At 40.7% G+C, this 23,856-nt stretch overlaps 2 protein-coding genes across 4 annotated transcripts in view; both read right to left on the bottom strand.

Annotated features, from left to right (window-relative positions):
- Positions 1–11,323: 11,323 nt before the first annotated feature.
- On the bottom strand, positions 11,324–12,935 carry mespbb (mesoderm posterior bb). Its single transcript, XM_090214924.1, has 2 exons — positions 12,057–12,935; positions 11,324–11,857 (listed from the first exon to the last, which is right to left on the bottom strand). The coding sequence occupies exons 1-2, from the start codon at positions 12,858–12,860 to the stop codon at positions 11,804–11,806; spliced, it is 858 nt and encodes a 285-aa protein (XP_090071050.1). The 5' UTR covers positions 12,861–12,935; the 3' UTR covers positions 11,324–11,803.
- Positions 12,936–15,284: 2,349 nt separating this feature from the next.
- The window catches only part of sv2bb (synaptic vesicle glycoprotein 2Bb), a 39,586-nt gene continuing 31,014 nt past the window's right edge, over positions 15,285–23,856 (bottom strand). For 2 of the 3 annotated variants that reach the window (XM_021568291.3, XM_021568282.3), the window contains exons 3-13: positions 22,225–22,405; positions 21,013–21,164; positions 20,420–20,553; positions 20,128–20,217; positions 19,885–19,998; positions 19,688–19,776; positions 19,323–19,487; positions 18,721–18,854; positions 18,201–18,401; positions 17,707–17,866; positions 15,285–17,534 (exon numbers count right to left, since the gene is read on the bottom strand). In XM_021568291.3, the coding sequence (XP_021423966.2) occupies positions 17,351–17,534; positions 17,707–17,866; positions 18,201–18,401; positions 18,721–18,854; positions 19,323–19,487; positions 19,688–19,776; positions 19,885–19,998; positions 20,128–20,217; positions 20,420–20,553; positions 21,013–21,164; positions 22,225–22,405 (1,604 nt within the window). In that variant the 3' untranslated portion in view covers positions 15,285–17,350. Of the gene's footprint in view, positions 17,535–17,706; positions 17,867–18,200; positions 18,402–18,720; positions 18,855–19,322; positions 19,488–19,687; positions 19,777–19,884; positions 19,999–20,127; positions 20,218–20,419; positions 20,554–21,012; positions 21,165–21,297; positions 21,422–22,224; positions 22,406–23,856 lie in introns of those variants that run through there. The other variant, XM_036953023.2, reaches the window with a different exon arrangement.

The following is a 23,856-nucleotide window of genomic DNA, read 5'->3' on the forward strand; positions in this document are numbered from 1 at the left end:
GTTACATAGTTGATGCTGTTACATAGTTGATACATAGTAGACAAATAGTTGATACTGTTACATAGTTGATACATAGTTGATACTGTTACAAAACGGATACATAGTTGATAGACAGTTGATGCTGTTACATAGTTGACACATAGTTGATACTGTTGCATAGTTGATACATAGTTGATACTGTTACATAGTTGATACATAGTTGATACTGTTACATAGTTGATACATAGTTGATACATAGTTGATACTGTTACATAGTTGATACATAGTTGATACTGTTACATAGTTGATACATAGTTGATACATAGTTGATACATAGTTGATACATAGTTGATACTGTTACATAGTTGATACATAGTTGATACTGTTACATAGTTGATACATAGTTGATACATAGTTGATACATAGTTGATACATAGTTGATACTGTTACATAGTTGATACATAGTTGATACTGTTACATAGTTGATGCTGTTACATAGTTGATGCTGTTACATAGTTGATGCTGTTACATAGTTGATACTGTTACATAGTTGATGCTGTTACATAGTTGATGCTGTTACATAGTTGATGCTGTTACATAGTTGATGCTGTTACATAGTTGATGCTGTTACATAGTTGATACATAGTAGACAAATAGTTGATACTGTTACATAGTTGATACATAGTTGATACTGTTACATAGTTGAAACATAGTAGACAAATAGTTGATACTGTTACATAGTTGATACATAGTTGATACTGTTACATAGTTGATAGACAGTTGATGCTGTTACATAGTTGACACATAGTTGATACTGTTACAAAACGGATACATAGTTGATAGACAGTTGATGCTGTTACATAGTTGATACATAGTTGATACTGTTACAAAACGGTTACATAGTTGACACATAGTTGATACTGTTGCATAGTTGATACATAGTTGATACTGTTACATAGTTGATACATAGTTGATACATGGTTGATACATAGTTGATGCTGTTACATAGTTGATACATAGTTGATGCTGTTACATAGTTAATGCACAGTTGATACTGTTACATAGTTGATACAGTTACATAGTTGATACATGGTTGACACATAGTTGATACCGTTACATAGTTGATACTGTTACATAGTTGAGACATAGTTGATACTGTTACAACGCTGATACATAGATGATACATAGTTGATACATAGTTGAAACTGTTACATAGTTGATATATAGTTGATACATAGTTGGTACTGTTACATAGTTGATACTGTTACGGTTTTCTTGCGGTGAAGGAGAGTCGGACCAAAATGCAGCGTGGTATTCTTGATACATGTTTAATGACGATGAAAAAACGAACAATACAAAAACAACAAACGTAACGTGAAAACCTATACAGCCTATCTGGTGCAAACAAACACAGAGACAGGAACAATCACCCACGAAACACTCAAAGAATATGGCTGCCTAAATATGGTTCCCAATCAGAGACAACGATAAACACCTGCCTCTGATTGAGAACCACTCCAGACAGCCATAGACTATGCTAGAAACCCAATACCTAACAAAAACCCCAAGACAAAACACACCACATACAAAACCCATGTCACACCCTGGCCTGACTAAATTAATAAAGAAAACACAAAATACTAAGACCAGGGCGTGACAGAACCCCCCCCCCCCCCCCAAGGTGCGGACTCCCGACCGCACAACTAAACCCATAGGGGAGGGTCCGGGTGGGCGTCTGTCCACGGTGGCGGCTCTGGCGCGGGACGTGGACCCCACTCTAACAAAGTCTTAGTCCATTTTCCTCGCGTCCTTAGATAGGCGACCCTCGCCGCCGACCCTGGCCTAGTAGTCCTCACCAAGGGCCCCACTGGACTGAGGGGCAGCTCGGGACTGAGGTAGCTTGGGACTGAGGGGTAGCTCGGGACTGAGAGGAAGCTCAGCACTGAGAGGAAGCTCAGCACTGAGAGGAAGCTCAGCACTGAGAGGAAGCTCAGGCAGGTAGTTGGCTCTGGCAGATCCTGGCTGGCTGGCAGTTCTGGCAGATCCTGGCTGACTGGCAGTTCTGGCAGATCCTGGCTGACTGGCGGATCCTGGCTGAATGGCGGATCCTGGCTGAATAGCGGATCCTGGCTGACTGGCGGATCTGGAAGATCCTGGCTGACTGGCAGCTCTTGCTGCTCCATCCTGACTGGCAGCTCTGGCTGCTCCATGCTGACTGGCAGCTCTGGCTGCTCCATGCTGACTGGCTGCTCTGGCTGCTCCATGCTGACTGGCTGCTCCATGCTGACTGGCGACTCTGGCTGCTCCATGCTGACTGGCGACTCTGGCTGCTCCATGCTGACTGGCGGCTCTGGCTGCTCCATGCTGACTGACGGCTCTGGCTGCTCCATGCTGACTGGCGGCTCTGGCTGCTCCATGCTGACTGGCGGCTCTGGCTGCTCCATGCTGACTGGCAGCTCTGGCGGCTTCTTGCAGACTGGCAGCTCTGGCGGCATCCTGCAGACTGGCAGCTCTGGCAGCTCCTTGCAGACTGGCAGCTCCTTGCAGACTGGCAGCTCCTTGCAGACTGACAGCTCCTTGCAGACTGGCAGCTCCTTGCAGACTCGCAGCTCTGGACAGGCGGGAGACTCCGGCAGCGCTGTAGAGGCGGAAGGCTCTGGCAGCGCTAAACAGGCGGGAGACTCCGGCAGCGCTGGAGAGGAGGAAGGCTTTGGCAGCGCTAGATAGGCGGGAGACTCCGGCAGCGCTGGAGAGGAGGAAGGCTCTGGCAGCGCTGGACAGGCAAGGCGCACTGTAGGCCTGATGCGTGGTGCTGGCACTGGTGATACTGGGCCGAGAACACGCACAGGAAGCCTGGTGCGGGGAGCTGCCACCGGAGGGCTGGTGCGTGGAGGTGGTACTGGATAGACCGGACCGTGCAGGCGCACTGGAGCTCTTGAGCACCGAGCCTGCCCAACCTTACCTGGCTCGATGCCCACTCTAGCCCGGCCGATACGAGGAACTGGTATGTACCGCACCGGGCTATGCACCCGCAATGGAGACACCGTGCGCACCACAGCATAACACGGCGCCTGCCCGGTCTCTCTAGCCCTCCGGTAAGCACAGGAAGCTGGCGTAGGTATACTCCCTGTGGGCCTCCCCCCCCCAATACATTTTTGGGGCTGACTCTCGGGCTTCCATCCTCGTCGCCGTGCTGCCTCCTCATACCAGCGCCTCTCCGCTTTCGCCACCTCCAGTTCTTCTTTGGGGCGGCGATATTCTCCAGGCTGTGCCCAGGGTCCTTTTCCGTCCAATATCTCTTCCCAAGTCCAGAAGTCCTGTGATCGCTGCTCCTCCTGCCGCTGCCTGTCACCACGCCGCTTGGTCCTGTTGTCGTGGGTGATTCTGTTACGGTTTTCTTGCGGTGAAGGAGAGCCGGACCAAAATGCAGCGTGGTATTCTTGATACATTTTTAATGACGATGAAAAAACGAACAATACAAAAACAACAAACGTAACGTGAAAACCTATACAGCCTATCTGGTGCAAACAAACACAGAGACAGGAACAATCACCCACGAAACACTCAAAGAATGTGGCTGCCTAAATATGGTTCCCAATCAGAGACAACGATAAACACCTGCCTCTGATTGAGAACCACTCCAGACAGCCATAGACTATGCTAGAAACCCAATACCTAACAAAAACCCCAAGACAAAACACACCACATACAAAACCCATGTCACACCCTGGCCTGACCAAATTAATAAAGAAAACACAAAATACTAAGACCAGGGCGTGACAGGTACATAGTTGATACATAGTTGATGCTGTTAAATAGTTGATACTGTTACATAGTTGATACATAGTTGATGCTGTTACATAGTTGATATATAGTTGATACATAGTTGATACTGTTACATAGTTGATACATAGTTGATGCTGTTACTTAGTTGATACATAGTTGATACATAGTTGATACTGTTACATAGTTGAAACAAAGTTGATACATTTTTGATACTGTTACATAGTTGAAACATAGTTGATACTGTTACATAGTTGAAACATAGTTGATACTGTTACATAGTTGATACATAGTTGATACTGTTACATAGTTGAAACATAGTTGATACTGTTACATAGTTGAAACATAGTTGATACTGTTACATAGTTGATACTGTTACATAGTTGATACATAGTTGATACTGTTACATAGTTGAAACATAGTTGATACTGTTACATAGTTGAAACATAGTTGATACTGTTACATAGTTGAAACATAGTTGATACTGTTACATAGTTGAAACATAGTTGATACTGTTACATAGTTGAAACATAGTTGATACTGTTACATAGTTGAAACATAGTTGATACTGTTACATAGTTGAAACATAGTTGATACTGTTACATAGTTGATACATAGTTGATACTGTTACATAGTTGAAACATAGTTGATACTGTTACATAGTTGAAACATAGTTGATACTGTTACATAGTTGAAACATAGTTGATACTGTTACATAGTTGAAACATAGTTGATACTGTTACATAGTTGAAACATAGTTGATACTGTTACATAGTTGAAACATAGTTGATACTGTTACATAGTTGAAACATAGTTGATACTGTTACATAGTTGAAACATAGTTGATACTGTTACATAGTTGAAACATAGTTGATACTGTTACATAGTTGAAACATAGTTGATACTGTTACATAGTTGATACACATATTACTTCCGGCGCCGACAGAGATGGCCGCCTCGCTTCGCGTTCCTAGGAAACTATGCAGTTTTTTGTTTTTTTACGAGTTATTTCTTACATTAGTACCCCAGGTCATCTTAGGTTTCATTACATACAGTCGAGAAGAACTACTGAATATAAGATCAGCGTCAACTCACCATCAGTACGACCAAGAATATGTTTTTCGCGACGCGGATCCTGTGTTCTGCCTTACAAACAGGACAACGGAGCGGATCCCATGCAGCGACCCAAAAAAAAAAAACGAAAAAGAGGGAAACGAGGCGGTCTTCTGGTCAGACTCCGGAGACGGGCACACCGTGCACCACTCCCTAGCATTCTTCTTGCCAATGTCCAGTCTCTTGACAACAAGGTTGATGAAATCCGAGCAAGGGTAGCATTCCAGAGGGACATCAGAGACTGTAACGTTCTTTGCTTCACGGAAACGTGGCTCACTGGAGAGACGCTATCCGAGGCGGTGCAGCCAACGGGTTTCTCCACGCATCGCGCAGACAGAAACAAACATCTTTCTGGTAAGAAGAGGGGCGGGGGCGTATGCCTTTTGGCTAACGTGACATGGTGTGATGAAAGAAACATACAGGAACTCAAATCCTTCTGTTCACCTGATTTAGAATTCCTCACAATCAAATGTAGACCGCATTATCTACCAAGAGAATTCTCTTCGATTATAATCACAGCCGTATATATCCCCCCCCAAGCAGACACATCGATGGCTCTGAATTAACTTTATTTGACTCTTTGCAAACTGGAAACCATTTATCCGGAGGCTGCATTCATTGTAGCTGGGGATTTTAACAAAGCTAATCTGAAAACAAGACTCCCTAAATTTTATCAGCATATCGATTGCGCAACTAGGGGTGGAAAGACCTTGGATCATTGTTACTCTAACTTCCGCGACGCATATAAGGCCCTGCCCCACCCCCCTTTCGGAAAAGCTGACCACGACTCCATTTTGTTGATCCCTGCCTACAGACAGAAACTAAAACAAGAGGCTCCCACGCTGAGGTCTGTCCAACGCTGGTCCGACCAAGCTGACTCCACACTCCAAGACTGCTTCCATCACGTGGACTGTAATACAAACAGTGCAGCTATTCCCTCCGCAAGGCTATCAAACAAGCTAAGCGTCCGTACAGAGACAAAGTAGAATCTCAATTCAACGGTAGTTTAAACTGTTCCATAGCTGATACATAGTTGATGCTGTTACATAGTTGATACACAGTTGATACATAGTTGATACTGTTACATAGTTGATACTGTTACATAGTTGATGCTGTTACATAGTGTATATATAGTTGATACATAGTTGATACTGTTACATAGTTGATACATAGGTGATACATAGTTGATGCTGTTACATAGATGATACATAGTTGACACTGTTACATAGTTGAAACATAGTTTATAATGTTACATAGAGGATGCATAGTTGATACTGTTACACAGTTGATACATAGTTTATATATAGTTTATACTGTTACATAGCTGATACGTAGTTGATACATAGTTCATACTTTTACATAGTTGATACATAGTTAATACTGTTACATACTTGATACATAGTTGATACTGTAACATAGTTGATACATTGTTGATCCTGTTACATAGTTGATACTGTTACATAGTTGATACATTGTTGATACATAGTTGATACATAGTTAATACTGTTACATAGTTGCTACATAGTTAATACTGTTACATAGTTGATACTGTTACATCGTTGATACTGTTACTTAGTAGATACATAGTTGATACATAGTTGATCCTGTTACATAGTTGATACTGTTACGTAGTTGATACATAGTTGATACATAGTTGATACATAGGTGATATTGTTACATAGTTGATACATGGTTGATACTGTTACATAGTTGATCCTGTTACATAGTTGATACTGTTACATAGTTGATACATAGTTGATACATAGTTGATACATAGTTGATACTGTTATATAGTTGATACATAGTTGATACCGTTAAATAGTTGATACATAGTTGATACATGGTTGATACTGTTACATAGTTGATACTGTTACATAGTTGATATGTAGTTGATGCTGTTACATAGTTGATACATGGTTGATACTGTTACATAGTTGATATTTAGTTGATGCTGTTACATAGTTGATACATCGTTGATTCTGTTACATAGTTGATACTGTTACATAGTTGATACATAGTTGATACATAGTTGATACATAGTTGATGCTGTTAGATAGTTGATACATAGTTGATACATTGTTGATACTGTTACATAGTTGATACTGTTAGATTGTTGATACATAGTTGATACATAGCTGATACATAGTTGATACTGTTACATAGTTGATACATAGTTGATGCTGTTACATAGTTGATACATAGTTGATACATAGTTGATAGTGTTACATAGTTGATACAGAGTTGATACATAGTTGATACTGTTACATAGTTGTCACTGTTACATAGTTGATACATAGTTGTTACTGTTACACAGTTGATTCATAGTTGATACATAGTTGATACTGTTACATAGTTGATACATAGTTGATACATAGTTGATGCTGTTAAATAGTTGATACTGTTACATAGTTGATACTGTTACATAGTTGATACACAGTTGACAATGTTACAATGCTGATACAAAGATGATAGATAGTTTAAACTGTTCCATAGCTAATACATAGTTGATGCTGTTACATAGTTGATACACAGTTGATACATAGTTGATACTATTACATAGTTGATACTGTTACATAGTTGATGCTGTTACATAGTGTATATATAGTTGATACATAGTTGATACTGTTACATAGTTGATACTGTTACATAGTTGATACATAGGTGATACATAGTTGATGCTGTTACATAGATGATACATAGTTGATACTGTTACATAGTTGAAACATAGTTGATAATGTTACATAGAGGATTCATAGTTGATACTGTTACACAGTTGATACATAGTTTATATATAGTTTATACTGTTACATAGCTGATACGTAGTTGATACATAGTTCATACTTTTACATAGTTGATACATAGTTAATACTGTTACATAGTTGATACTGTTACATAGTTGATACATAGTTGATACATAGTTGATACTGTAACATAGTTGATACATTGTTGATCCTGTTACATAGTTGATACTGTTACGTAGTTGATACATTGTTGATACATAGTTGATACATAGTTAATACTGTTCCATAGTTGCTACATCGTTAATACTGTTACATAGTTGATACTGTTACATCGTTGATACTGTTACTTAGTTGATACATAGTTGATACATAGTTGATCCTTGTACATAGTTGATACTGTTACGTAGTTGATACATAGTTGATACATAGTTGATACATAGGTGATATTGTTACATAGTTGATACATGGTTGATACTGTTACATAGTTGATGCTGTTACATAGTTGATACATAGTTGATACTGTTATATAGTTGATACATAGTTGATACCGTTACATAGTTGATACATAGTTGATACATGGTTGATACTGTTACATAGTTGATACTGTTACATATTTGATATGTAGTTGATGCTATTACATAGTTGATACATGGTTGATACTGTTACATAGTTGATATGTAGTTGAAGCTGTTACATAGTTGATACATCGTTGATTCTTTTACATAGTTGATACTGTTACATAGTTGATACATAGTTGATACATAGTTGATACGTAGTTGATTCTGTTACATAGTTGATACATAGTTGACACTGTTACATAGTTGATACATAGTTGTTACATAGTTGATACATGGTTGATACTGTTACATAGTTGATGCTGTTACATAGTTGATACATAGTTGATACATAGTTGATAGTGTTACATAGTTGATACATAGTTGATACATAGTTGATACTGTTACATAGTTGTTACTGTTACATAGTTGATACATAGTTGATACTGTTACACAGTTGATATTGTTACATTGTTGATACATAGTTGATCATGTTACATAGGTGATACTGTTACATAGTTGATACTGTTACATAGTTGATACATAGTTGATGCTGTTACATAGCTGATACATAGTTGATACGTAGTTGATTCATAGTTGATACATAGTTGTTACTGTTACACAGTTGATTCATAGTTGATACATAGCTGATACTGTTACATAGTTGATACATAGTTGATTCATAGTTGATACATAGTTGTTACTGTTACACAGTTGATTCGTAGTTGATACATAGTTGATACTGTTACATAGTTGATACATAGTTGATGCTGTTACATAGTTGATACAAAGTTGATTCTGTTACATAGTTGATACGTAGTTGATACTGTTACATAGTTGATACTGTTACATAGTTGATACATAGTTTATACTGTTACATAGTTGATACTGTTACATAGCTGATACGTAGTTGATGCTGTTACATAGTTGATACATAGTTGATTCTGTTACATAGTTGATGCATAGTTTATACTGTTACATAGTTGATACATAGTTGATACTGTTACATAGTTGATACATAGTTGATACTGTTACATAGTTGATACATAGTTGATACATAGCTGATGCTGTTACGTAGTTGATACACAGTTGATACTGTTACATTGTTGATACATAGTTGATACTGTTACCTAGTTGATACAAAGTTGATTCTGTTACATAGTTGATACGTAGTTGATACTGTTACATAGTTGATACTGTTACATAGTTGATACATAGTTTATACTGTTACATAGTTGATACTGTTACATAGCTGATACGTAGTTGATGCTGTTACATAGTTGATACATAGTTGATTCTCTTACATAGTTGATGCATAGTTTATACTGTTACATAGTTGATACATAGTTGATACTGTTACATAGTTGATACATAGTTGATACTGTTACATAGTTGATACATAGTTGATACATAGCTGATGCTGTTACGTAGTTGATACACAGTTGATACTGTTACATTGTTGATACATAGTTGATACTGTTACCTAGTTGTTACATAGTTGATGCTGTCACCTAGTTGTTACATTGTTGATACTGTTACATAGTTGTTACATTGTTGTTACATAGTTGATGCGGTTACTTAGTTGTTACATAGTTGATACATAGTTGATACTGTTACATAGTTGATACTGTTACATAGTTCATACATAGTTGATACACAGTTTATACATAGTTGATGCTGTTAGATAGTTGATACATAGTTGATACATTGTTGATACTGTTACATAGGTGATACTGTTAGATTGTTGATACGTAGTTGATACATAGCTGATACTGTTACATAGTTGATAGATAGTTGATACATAGTTGATACTGTTACATAGTTGATACATAGTTGATACTGTTACATAGTTGATACATAGTTCATGCTGTTACATAGTTGATACATAGTTGATACATAGTTGATACTCTTACATAGTTGATACTCTTGCATAGTTGATACATAGTTGATACTGTTACATAGTTGATACATAGTTCATGCTGTTGCATAGTTGATACATAGTTGATACATAGTTGATACTCTTACATAGTTGATACTCTTACGTAGTTGATACTCTTACATAGTTGATACATAGTTGATACTGTTACATAGTCAATACATAGTTGATACATAGTTGATACATAGTTGATACATAGTTGCTACTTTTACATTGCTGATACATAGTTGATACTGATACATTGCCGATACATAGCTGATATTGTGACACGTGTGTGGAATGGCAGCACTTCCAGTCTCTGCCACATCGTGGCATACTGACCACGACATGGCACTTGATCCAAGCTTGATCTACCTGTTTATTGCTACAATATAGTCATTTCTACCAACAGGTTACCAGCATCCATGGTTTCAGTCAAAGTTAAAGATTTTAGATAAGTGAAGGAGTTCATTAATTATCCTCCATGCATCTGATTTATGATCCAGGGCAAAAATAGCTTGTTGTTTACTGTGCCCACCAGGGCTCTAACCAGTACTCTCTCATCCTTGTATTAGCATGGGAGTGCTAAGCTCTTTATCTGGTCTAGGATAAGAGGGGTCATTAGAATGCTAATGTCAGAGGGGAGTGTGGGTCCTGACTTATAGCTTCTCTGTGAAAGATAAACAGTGTTCTGAAGTTAAGGAGATTGTGTGGAAGCATACAATAGACCAATGATTGAAGCTTTGGTATGTACAGATGTAGGATCTTAATTTGATATTGTGTTTCATAGTCATTCTTGATTATGTTATTCTTTCCTCAGTGTGTGTACTGATGTGGAAGGTATAGGCTACTCATGCATTTAAAATATTGGTTTGAAAATGACGTTTTTGACCTACAGAGCGCTCGCTTTCATTCAATTGGTGCTGTGGTTATGTTAGCTGGCAGTCGGACTGTTTGAGTTTATTTCTATCACAGCAGTTATAATGCTGGCAAATCTGCCATGCTGTGTTCCATAATCACAAAATGCACTCCGTGTCATATGCCTCTGTAAATGTCTGGTGGTGTGGGCTGACTTTTATGGAGGAAGTAAAACCGTCTAGACAGAAAAAGTACAAAATATTCCATTAATATTTACATACTGTTACTTACATTTTAAAATGCTTATTTACTCACAAACGTACTACTTTACTTACAAAACCCTTAAGAATCAAATACAGGAATAGACAAAGACACAGTAGTTAGTTATTAGTTCATATTTTATTATACATTTTAGAATAGGTTCTGTATTTACAATGATCGTTGTATAAAATCTAGAATTTGAAAGTAATAAGCTAGCTATATTAACAAATACATACTCTGTAGATTGAAATGTCTATGACTGGACAGTAGATTCTCTTAAAAGTACAGAATATTCCATTAATATATTAATAACATTTCAATACTGTTACTTACAACTTAAAATGCTTCTTTACTTACAAACTTGCTAATTTACTTACAAAACTCTTACTTTTAAATACAGGAATAGCCAAAGACACATTAGTTAGTTATTAGTTCATATTTTATTATACACTTAAAAAAAGTTTTGTATTTACAATGAACGTTGTGTAAAATCTAGAATTTGGAAATAATAGAAATTAGTTATATTAACATATAAATACTCTGTAGATCAAAGTAAACGTCTATGACTGGACAGTAGATTCTCTTGATGAGGACGTCTGTTACATCCAGAAGTCTTGAGGAATGTTCTGATAGTGGACATCTTTTCTGTATATCTGAAGGAGAAAAAAAATATTTTGTTTAATGGTTCAAACAGATTTTCTAATTTCCTTAAAACCATCAAACTGAAAAATTGCAATGAGTGATACCAATTATTGTGAGTAAACAAAATTAACAGCAATAAAACTTGTCATTGACCATATAAATGGAAAAATATTTGAACATCTAAATACTGTACATTGAATCTGTACATACCTGACATGACTGTGCAGCCTCTGCATACTCTGGCGATTCCAACAGCGAATCCATACTGGAGTTGAAGCTGTTGTCGTAAGCACACGTGTCCATCTCACTGCTGAGTGGGTGCCTCTCCATCCCAGTGTTGTGGAGCGGGTACGTGGGCGTAGCTGTGTGGAGGATCTGTTCCTGCCCTGCACGTCTCCCCACCTCTGCTTCCTCACCCCAGCAGTACCCTGAGGAGGAGGTGTTGAACTGGCACAGGCCCACAGAGTCTTGTTGAGGCGATACGTGGTGTCCTGACACAGGGAGGTTCAGCTCCTTCCTCTGACACACAGCCTCCTCGCTGAGCTCTAGCTGGGCCGACAGGTGGGAGATGTAGCCGATGGTGAGGCGCAGCGTCTCGATCTTGGTCAGAGTCTGTCCAGCCGGAGCCACAGACGGGGGCAGGTAGGTCCTGAGGTGGTTGAGGGCTTTGGTCAGGTCTCTCATCCTCAGCTTCTCCTTCTCGCTGGCACTCTGTCTCTGCTTGCTGGGGTTCTTGGAGCGGTTCTTTCTAATCCTCCCTCCGGAGTGTCCTCCCTCGTCGCTGGAGGATGGGGAAGCGGACGCCTTGGCTCCTCCAGAGTGTGTGGACCTGTGAGGTTCTGTGGCGGTCCCCCGAGGCAGGCAGGAGGATGAGAAGTCCATGTAGGCAGAAGGGGAGAGGATGCAGGTCTCTGGAGAGGAGACGTTATAAAACTCAGAGTCCGAACTGGGATAACTCCAGTGGTACTGAACACCAACACCATAGTTGCTGAGAAGAGGGGCAGACATATCCATGCTGTCTGTCTGTGTCCTGTCCTGCGTGTTGAGCGGTAGGACTGAACTGAAGAGCTTGGCCTGTGGGCTGGTGAAGAGGAGAGCCCTGGTTTTATGCAGGAGTCGGAGGTGTGAAGTGACACCTCTGCAGGCCCTCTCAGGCCATCAACATGGCTTCCCAGAGCTTCTCAGAGCTTCCCAGAGCTCAGCCCTACTGGACAGAGAGAGGCTCCACCATGCAGTCCTCTGCTGGGAAATCATACTACTGCTGCTCAGAGAGAGACGTGTCAAATTTGACCCCTGACCAAAACAATAAACATTTTTGCTCTCATAATGTTTTTGCCATTGTGGTCTCAAATCATCTGGTTTTGTAATCATTTCCCTCATGAGTTACATCAGCCAATGATTTGAAAAAGGCCACTGTTCACAAGTTATTAATTTAGACCATAGTGGTTCAGAGGCTGAATTTTCGGGAAATAATTGCTCCAATGACAATGACTGAAACAAATGTTTATGCATATAGAGCCATTATTACACATTAAATGAAATATTATTGAATATTTATAATAATTGTCAATCAATCCATCACTTGATCATTAATCATTGATATAACATAGGGAACATTTGAAAGACTGCTGCGTAATATAATTTTTAACAATGTAAGTCAGTTACAGCATACCATTCCCAGGGCATGGCATTGTGTGTACATTTTGGTCATCACAGCCCACTATGAAAGGTCTTAATTATGTTTGATTATCTCTTTAGTCCCAGTTACACGTGTGGCGTGACTTTCCATTACAGATTCACACAGTGGTTGTGTCTTTAGCTGAGCTTATTAGGGGTGCCAAGTGACGCCTCGGCTGTGAGAGAGTCACTCCTGACTCTTCTCTGAACCTAAACTGACCATCGGTGTACTCTGTGACCGGTTGACCTGTCATGTTGTGGTTTTAGGCTGCCATAGTAGATATGAACATTCATCCTGAATGAGACATCTGTACCCCTCCCACACCAACACACATACATTGACATGAATTCAAATATGAGCCAAAGAGAATGTTATTGATAGTTATGCAACTGCTAGTAGCACCATGAGCAATAGATGCATTGCCCACCTGATACACTGGGACTGAGACTGGGGGAGGTCCGTGGGGGTTTTCCTCACACGTTTATGTTTATCCTGAAGCCTGGTTTTGTTAACTCGTGAACATCTCCATGGGAAACAGTGCAGGATTAGGAATTACATGACCCATCTCGACCCTTGGTGAACAGGTCAAGATCACTGAATTTCCCTCTGTAGATATAGTATATAGCTGTGAATAGAATGTCTAGATCTGGACATTGTGAGAGAAAAAAAATGACCCAGATTACACTGTGCTGTACACACAACTTTGCATTTCCTTACGTGACTAAACATTCAAACCACAAAAGAAAATGTGTTCATTTCATTTGTGAGTTGAGCTACCGGATACTTGAACATGCTTCCCAATCATTCTCAGTCACATTTCTAAGTGGAGCCAGTAGTGTATCTGTATTGCAGTGTTCCATTATTGTACACATTGTACAACGATTGGCATCCATCCCCATCCCCAGCTGCCCTGGCCCTGAGTGACCCTAGGCTCACCCTGGTCGGGGTGAGAGGGGCCAGTGGGACTGCGGGGGTGAGGCCAGTGGGCCTGTGGTGGCCTTTGGCACCTCAGAGTTACAGCTAGAGACAGAGCTGGCACCTGTCCTGTCCGCCCCCCACGCAACCAGAACCTTCAGCCTGCCTGACATGGCCCAAGCCTTCCCAGGGGCGCACATTCAGCACTCCACAGTTGTTTAAAGCAGTGAGTCTAGTTTTTGCCTTAGAACCCAGTTTGTGGTTTTAGAGAAGAGCTGTGATGGATTTTCACCAGATTCATATTTGTATAGCAGTGAACCTCTATTATGTCCTGTATAATTGTTTACAATTCCTCATACAATATGCAAACCAAGGAATATGATTGATTCACTGTTAGTATTCTGTCCTGCCCTACCTATAAATATCCACAGCTCCCATTTTTACTCTTGTATTGGACCCAGTGTCCTGATGTTGTCCCTGGGGAAGTGAGTTGTTTCACACCTCTGGTAGAGTAAACATCACCACCCACAAATCTACCCCCCCCCCCTTCAATGCTCTCTGTTGAGGACCATCCCCCACGCCTCCAATGTCCCCCCACTCAAAACAGGTGAAATGACGGGAAGCCCTGAATGGGTTCTATGTCTGACTCGAAACATCTCAACCAAGCGTAAAGAGAGCATGTTTCCAACTCAGAATGAATGCGTTATGAGAGTTGTGTAGTTCCTCATGCTCGTGTTTTACACCTTTCATATCACTGGAGAAACCTGAACCAACCAGGTCTGTCTATCACCGAGTGGCATATTACAGCGCTGATGCCAAGTAGAAACCAGACATCGCTCACAGTACACTGATAGATTGGTTTTTATTTTTTTTCACAGTCACAAAACAAAACATGTATGTGAAATGAATGTCTTTTACCGTGACATACAATATTTTGAGATCAAAATAGAAAAATCAAAGAACAACGCATGGCTTTTTCTGTTTTACAATGACGGACACACAAACTAAATCAGAAAAACAAACCGCCCAAGAACTGTATTCATAAGCCGATCCCTTGATAACCGCGGTGATGCAGTTCAAACATGTGCTTGAGAAAGAAACCAGGTTTTTATTGAAAACACTGTGTACCTTACGACTCGACAGAACCGCTGCATTCAGGTAAGGCGGATAACTTCCTGCAGCTCAGTTGATAACAGCTCCATGTATGTTTTCAAGAGAGATATAACAAGTATTAATTACTACATCATGTATCGGCAATAATGTGATTGTGTCTACCTCCGGAGGATGGTACAAGTGCTCGATAGACTAGCTAAAGGAAACCAAAGCTACACTTTGAAGAAGGATAATTCAATATCACCTTCATTCTTTCTTTGTAACTTTCTCTATTTAAAAATGTCTTACGTTATTGTGTGAATATAGTGTAGATACAATAACGATAGTCAAATGTAAAATAGTGTTTCAACAGCAAAGCATGTAACTGTTTGATTGTTAGTATGACAGAAATAATTGGCAAAAGTATTGTTTTGTATTGGAAAATAAATGCAATTGGCTCCTCAATACTTGACAAGAAACAGCTTATGAATGCTTAAACTAACTAAAGTGATTGTTAATTCAAGCCGGTACAGGCTACAATCCAGTCAGTTATTTACATTGACACAGACAGCAAACATCATTCAGACGACTTGCTTTTTGAACAACACATGAAAAAGACACAGAAACATTACCTGGTAGGTAGATAACACCCACACACCCACATGCAACTCAGTCGACAGTTATCAGTAACAGCACGGTGTGCTTCAGTGAATCCCCCATCCCCAATACAATAAGAGCATTTCCCCCACATATTGTAAAATACATTTTCCTTCATATTTCTATGTGGTACCACTTAAAACAGAAAAACGAAAGATGTCGTCGCATAGACAACACAAATAAAGCACAGCCAAGAGCATCATGTGCAGTAACGTGGAGGCTGAAACTGATAACATTTACAAGCAAGCACAAACACACTCATGGACCAAACAGTTTGCTAAATTAAGTTGCTAGTAAGATTCAATTGTGAAGTTGGACCACAAAAGTCGACAAAAGAAATCGATTTATCGTGGTTTCCAAGGGCATATTCATCAGGAAAATAATATTAGAATGGAACGGTCAAATCCTGCAGTAAATTGCAGTTCTATGTTGTTTCTCTTGTGGCGACCTACTGATGGACTATAACTTCTTAACACTCAACTAAAGTTAGAAATTCAAAAATACAGTACAGATGTGGTGAAGGATATTTGCTGTTCCCCCGACTCCATACCGTAGGTTGATTGTAACACAAGACAAAAACAGGGAGGGAGTGCTACAGTCTACAGAGTTTACATTTTGGCGAGAAAGTAGAGGGTATGAGTTGAGAGCTATTCATTGAGGCAGGGCCAAGATAAAAAATAAAAAAACGTAATTCTGGCAGAACAAAACAACAGTATGTGAATTCAAAATGGCACTGGGGAAAGATTTCCATGACCAGAAATCTGTTTCTGGTTACCAAAGACGCCGTCGAGGTTTATACATGTTCAGATTTTTCATCTCGTCTCAGATGTACAGTATCATACATTAGTAGGGCAAATTAGGATTCATAGACTGATAAATAAGCGATTGAATTAGAGAAAATGTCAATTTGGTCCCAAGAATAATTTATATACGGAGTAGATTTTAAAGAATTTCACTCCAAACACATCATAACTGGTGAGACAGAACAGACAATGAAGCATACTGCATGTTTTTAAAGGTTCTCAATATGTTGCTGGAAAAAACTCCTGTCAATTCCTGTTGGTCACAGCCAATCTTGCTTAATGCCTGTGTGTCTCTCAGAGTAACTCCACCTGTAAAGGTTGCTCCTGGCACCTTTGACCTTTTGGCCAGTATGACCACCTCACTGGAGGATCTTCTCCCGGGTCTCGGGTAGCTTGAGGGCAACCAGGCCTCCGCACACCAGAGCAGCGCAGGAGAGGAGAATGGGGACGACTTTGGTGACCCCCACAAAGGAGGCAAAGATGGAGCTACCCAGGATAGCAGCCAGTTTACACAGGGCATTCAACACCCCAAACGCTGTGGCTCTGTGGGAGGAGGTTAGGGACACAGGTTAAGTAACCACAGGAAACTAACTTTATAACTTTCTGATAATGGGTTGACATACGTAGTTCTAAGAGTATAAAAATCAATTATACGATATAGAATAATCTAGCTATATATCCAATAGGCCTAATCTAAGAAATTGCTGTACAGTACCTTTTGGAGGCTGGGTAGAGTTCCACTGTGATGACCTCGATGCCGTTCCATGCTGCCACGCTGACCCCACAGAACAGACACTGCCAGGCTATGATGGCCGCCTGACTGAAGCTTAGGAACAGGAAGAAGGTGCACCCAGCTGAGATTAGCATGGAGAGGCCTGCAGAGAGAGGAGAAGAGCGGGCTCACGGTAGAATGTCGCTTAGCTCAGTGGCACGTCGTGTGCAGAGGGTGATGTAGCCGTGAGGTGTGCGGTACGATTCATTCACACTTCAATGTTCCTTGATCATATTTCAAGGCTCACACCCATAGATATAACTTCATAACACCTTTCTCATCTGACAATTGCAGAGCAGAATCCCAGGGGAGCAATAGCTGAGCTGCTGCTCTACACAGTATCTGCACTTGTCCTACCTGTCCATTGTAAGAGCTAATACAGCTCAAATGAAAGGAAGCTTTTACCATTGTACTTTGTCCAATGCAGACCTACTCACCTATGATTTTGACCCTGCCTATCTTCTCCATGAACAGAGCTGATATGATGTTGCCGGGCAGAACAGCCAGGGACCCCAGGAAGCTGACCAGGTAGATGAGCACGTCGTTCTCCTCGTCGATGTCCAGGTGACAGCCCCTCTTGTTGTGGAGGAACGTGGTGTTCTCCAGCTTACAGTCTATGAACTTCTCCTCATACAGGTCTGGAGGAAATGTGACAATGGCATTGATAATACATAAATAGTATACACGGAGCAACATGCATGGTTTTGCAATTCTTAGTCCATTGGTCAATATGTACTGTCGTTTTACAGTGAAACATAGCAATAGTAATTGATGATGCTGGCATGCATTAGACACTGTATGGTCACAATGTTTCATTCATATTGAGCAGGACCTGATTATTGCAAAAGTTCAATCTCCGTTTAACCTTTTTTGCTTTTGGAAACTTTCCAAAGGGTTAAACTTGTCAACAATGTGATGCATTGGTTGGCCTACTGTAACACCTCCAGCGGCTCCCACCTGTGTTATAGAAGACGGTGGATCTGATGGTGCAGTTCTCAAACATTGTTTCAGTGGACTTGATGTCCTCAAAATAACAATCTTCAAACAGTGAATCCTCAAACTTTACAGACTTCATCTCTATGTTGATGAACCTAAAGGGATGGAACACAAAAGCATGATTCCTGACTTTTTGACCAAGTGGCACACAGCTAACTAATGGTTACATGCTAGAATGGCAGACAGCACTATCCCTCTCCAAAATTGTCAGTCGAATTTTGAAAGAAATTATACACGCCATCAGGAGCGCAACTTTCACTGGGGATGGGGCCCCACATTCAGACATGCTTTTTTGTCCCCCCCCCAGTTTTATAATTGGAATGTGATACAAATGGAGGCAATGGTGTGCTTTAGGACCATGCAGAAAAAATAAAATAAAATAAATATATTATTATAATTATGTCCACCCCACTTCTAAAACCAAAGTTGCGCCCCTGGGCACCATACTTAGATAGAATGATATGTTACATTGCCATATTAAAGAGACATGATAATGAAATGACTGTAATATTACTACACATGGTAATGAGAAGGCCCAGAAGGGGGCGATAGAGGTGCCATACTTGTCATTGATGTATTCTCCCTCTCTGTGGATCTGATTCTCCAGGGAGAAGTTGAAGTGGAAGCGTTCAACTCTCTCTCTATGGAACACCTTGACTTTGGACTCATACTCCTCTTGCTGCAGGTATTTGATCATGTCAGGGAACCACACACCCAGTCCATAGTAACTGAAACACAATGGTAACAAGAGATATTGGACCAATGTAAAAAGGAACATTGACAACCAACGTTAGAATACACATACAGTATTTTTGCTTCCTGATTGGGTGCCATTTGTGATACAGTCTTGATATATTTACAATCAGCTGCACACACTATATATACACTCTTACCTCTTTGGCATCGCATATATTGTACATATATTTACCTGAAGGCCATGGTGAACCAGATGATGGCCATGAACAGCGTACTCAGTCTCAGCTCAGGTCCCAAGAGAGAAGCAACATTCCTCAGTATCTGCAATGAAAACATGGCATAGTGACACGTCACCTACTAATAGCCTGTTACTGTTAATGTTGGTCTCATTAGGTAACACGTTTGTTTTCAGGACATTTTGGGGCCTACCAGTTTGCACAGAGTGAGGGTTCGAACGGCCCATCGCTGTATAGCCGTCCCTGTGGCACTCTGGATCTCAATGAACTCATCCTCATTGGTCTTCGGAGCCTTGATGTGGGTCACCTGACGGGAATGAAATGATGGTCACTCCCCTAGTTAGGTTTCATGATATTCTGTGATGCTGAGAAACGGCAAAGCAGCCCTTCAAGGGCGTGTTATTTATTGTCAAACTGTTGTCGTATCGCCACTCACCTGGAAGACCTTCTCAGGCTGGCCCTTAGCCCTCCAGTTGGTGTCATGGACATTCTTCAAGATCATCCAGGCCTCGTCATGTTTGGCATTCTAACAAAGACAACCACATACTCTGAGTGAAACCTCAGGATAGTAGTCCTCACTCTTTTTATCGATCAGTTTTGTTTTATTCAACAAAATCAGTGTTCGACAAAAAAAAATAATTATCGACACAATAGGTTAAACCCAGAGTATAACGTTCCTGAACTGTTCATCTGTGAACAATCTTTTAGTTGGAGAAAACAGATCTTACTTCCAGGAGGAACCTGGGGCTCTCAGGCATGAACATGAGCCCCACCAGGGAGGTGATGGCAGGCAGGGCACAGACCAGCACAAACACCCTCCAGCCGTGGAACTGGAACTCTGTCCCCATGCTGAAGCCCCAGCCTGGAACACAACACAGCCACAACATAATCCTTATTAATTCTCTACGTCTAGACTCAAGAGCCTGGAACACAACACAACCAAATCTCTCAATGTGTCTAGAAAACAATCACAGTAAGATATACTAAAAGGGCTTTATGATCATTTTCACACTTTCACAGTATTATTTCACAGTATTATAGGAAAATCACATTGTGGACTGCACTGAGATGTATTTCAATGCAAACCTAGAGAGTAAATTACTGGTACTGAAATATATTTTACTGTGCGTTTACAGACTAATATCTTTAAAAAATTAATCAGCCAGTTAATGAACTCAATACATATGCTATATAATTTGGTTACATTTACACAACATCCTGGACACGGACCACTGTAGCTAAACTTGCTTATGTCAGCGAGATAATATTGATCCCAGGTCATAGTAAGAGTTTCCTGTTGAGTGCTTAGTGTGTACTATACCGTAGCGAGGGATGATGCCCCAGGCAGTGAAGGAGGCGTAGATGCCCCCCACCATCCAGAACATACACAGCCAGCTCAGGTGCTCCCCTCTCTTATCCATCTGCAGGAACTCTGAGAAGTAGGAGTAGACTATGGGGACAGAGCCTCCGATGCTGAAGGGAGAAACACAGGATTAGTATAGGAACTCACCGAGATTGTAGACTACACAACAGATGTGTAATCTTGCAAGTATTATCTTTATTTCAAGGTCCAACGCAGCCGTTTTTTTGGGTAACAATGAATTACCTTACTGTGATTGTTTTCAATTAAAATGGTCAAAAAGAAAGAAAAATGGCTTCTTAGCAAAGAGCAATTTCTCGAGCAAGAATTTAGCTAGGACTGTCTGGGAATGGTCTGAGTGGGAGGGGACAACTGAAAAAGCTTTTATTGGCAGAGAGGTTTGGAACTCTCTTTCTTATTGGTCTGTTAAGTAATTTACTGCCTGTCACTAGACAGGCCAGAACTCCATCCCACCAAAACAGGCTGAAATTTCAAGCAGTCTTGTCAAACAGCTCTTACACTAAAAGGGCATTATGATCATTTTTACACTTTCACAGTATTATTACAAACTCATAGTGTGGAAATATAAAACACAGGAAAATCACATTGTGGACTGCACTGAGATGTATTTCAATGCAAACCTAGAGAGTAAATTACTGGTACTGAAATATATTTTTGGAGCAGGAGACATAAAGGAGAATAGTATTTTTTTGCAGATTTTTGTCAGTAGTTTGAGCTTCCACAAATATCCAAACATACATGGATACACACGGAACTAATACACCATGCTCTTGCAGCTGAGCCTTTCTTTTTACACAACACAATGTTTTTGCGTACTGTAGCTTTGACCTGATTCTGGAGCCAGTATGCATAGGCTTACATCCCTGTGGAACAACGCTATTCTGAGACAGCACAGTGCTGCGTTGTTGTAGGAGGAGGAAGGCTCTGAATGTGTTGTCCTGCAGTAACTATTTCATGTTTGTTGTAGTTCTTTAGAAGCTGTGTAAGCATCGCGTCGTGCTGTGTAAGCATCGCGTCGTGCGACACATACGTAACATTGTCAACATTTTATCAGGTGGAGAGGATCATGTTCAGGTTAAGCCCCAATCCTAGTTACAACCCAAATACCTTTGAGTAGCAATTCATCCCTTGTTTCCAATTTCTCTTTCTTACCCGATGCCAGAGAAGAGCCTAAAGAAGAGGAAGAAGCCGTATCCCTGGGCGAAGGAGGAGAGGAAGGCGAAGACACAGTTGACGGTGAGGGCCCAGATCAGACACTTCCGGCGGCCCAGTTTGTCTGCCATTCCACCCCAGATGAACGCCCCAACCATCATGCCCAGGAACACTATCAAACCTGTAGGAGAGAGAGAGAGGCAAGACACAGTCAGAGGCCAGCACAGCTACAGTTCATTAGCAGACATGTATCTAGTGATATGAACTCTGTGAATAAAATGGAAGGCAGATTCCACTCAACACACTGTTGAGATGACCATACAGTCTGGTTGTGACCATACAGTCTGGTTGTGACCATACAGTCTGGTTGTGACCATACATTCTGGTTGTGACCATACAGTCTGGTTCTGACCATACAGTCTGGTTGTGACCATACATTCTGGTTGTGACCATACAGTCTGGTTGTGACCATACAGTCTGGTTGTGACCATACATTCTGGTTGTGACCATACATTCTGTTTGTGACCCTACATTCTGGTTGTGACCCTACATTCTGTTTGTGACCCTACATTCTGGTTGTGACCATACATTCTGTTTGTGACCCTACATTCTGTTTGTACACTCTACATTCTGGTTGTGACCCTACATTCTGGTTGTGACCATACATTCTGGTTGTGACCCTACATTCTGGTTGTGACCATACATTCTGGTTGTGACCATACATTCTGTTTGTGACCCTACATTCTGGTTGTGACCATACATTCTGGTTGTGACCCTACATTCTGGTTGTGACCATACATTCTGGTTGTGACCATACATTCTGTTTGTGACCCTACATTCTGGTTGTGACCCTACATTCTGTTTGTGACCCTACATTCTGGTTGTGACCCTACATTCTGGTTGTGACCATACATTCTGGTTGTGACCATACATTCTGGTTGTGACCATACATTCTGGTTGTGACCCTACATTCTGGTTGTGACCATACATTCTGGTTGTGACCATACAGTCTGGTTGTGACCATACATTCTGGTTGTGACCATACAGTCTGGTTGTGACCATACATTCTGGTTGTGACCATACATTCTGGTTGTGACCATACAGTCTGGTTGTGACCATACATTCTGGTTGTGACCATACATTCTGGTTGTGACCATACATTCTGGTTGTGACCCTACATTCTGGTTGTGACCCTACATTCTGGTTGTGTTGTTATGGATCGCAGCGTTGTATTTTAGGAAACATACAATATACAAAGTTGTTCTTGAATTGCTCAACTACTAAAAGAGCCCCAGTAGCCCCAGCACATCGTGATAGCTGGGCATTGGTGACACTTTGATGTTGTCCACCGTGGGGCAGGCTTGTCCATCTCTCCTGAGAGATGACGGCCTACCCCGGCCAAAATGCAGGACACTGTCCTATGGACAGTATTGAGAAATCTCTCATTAGTGAAATAATTAGTGTAATAAAAAACATGTTTAATTGGACACACTCAAAGACAAACACAAACATTTATTGGAATAATTGTACATGTTTATACCCATTTTTTGTACTCTGCATTCTTACTCTCTCCAGGGCTAGGTCAGAGAGGTAAAACCGTGTTTCTAAGGTAACAACAGACTAAGTGTTTTT

This window comes from Oncorhynchus mykiss, chromosome 2 (genome assembly GCF_057628025.1).
Source record: "Oncorhynchus mykiss isolate SJ-2025 chromosome 2, ASM5762802v1, whole genome shotgun sequence".
Taxonomy (NCBI): Eukaryota; Metazoa; Chordata; class Actinopteri; order Salmoniformes; family Salmonidae; genus Oncorhynchus; species Oncorhynchus mykiss.

What these genes read in the sequence shown, in the direction of transcription:
- mespbb (XM_090214924.1), bottom strand. Translation starts at nt 12,860, where the DNA reads ATGGATATGTCTGCCCCTCTTCTCAGCAACTATGGTGTTGGTGTTCAG. An exon ending in AGGCTGCACAGTCATGTCAG is followed by an intron (nt 11,858 to 12,056) that starts GTATGTACAGAT and finishes TTTCTCCTTCAG; the next exon opens with ATATACAGAAAAGATGTCCA.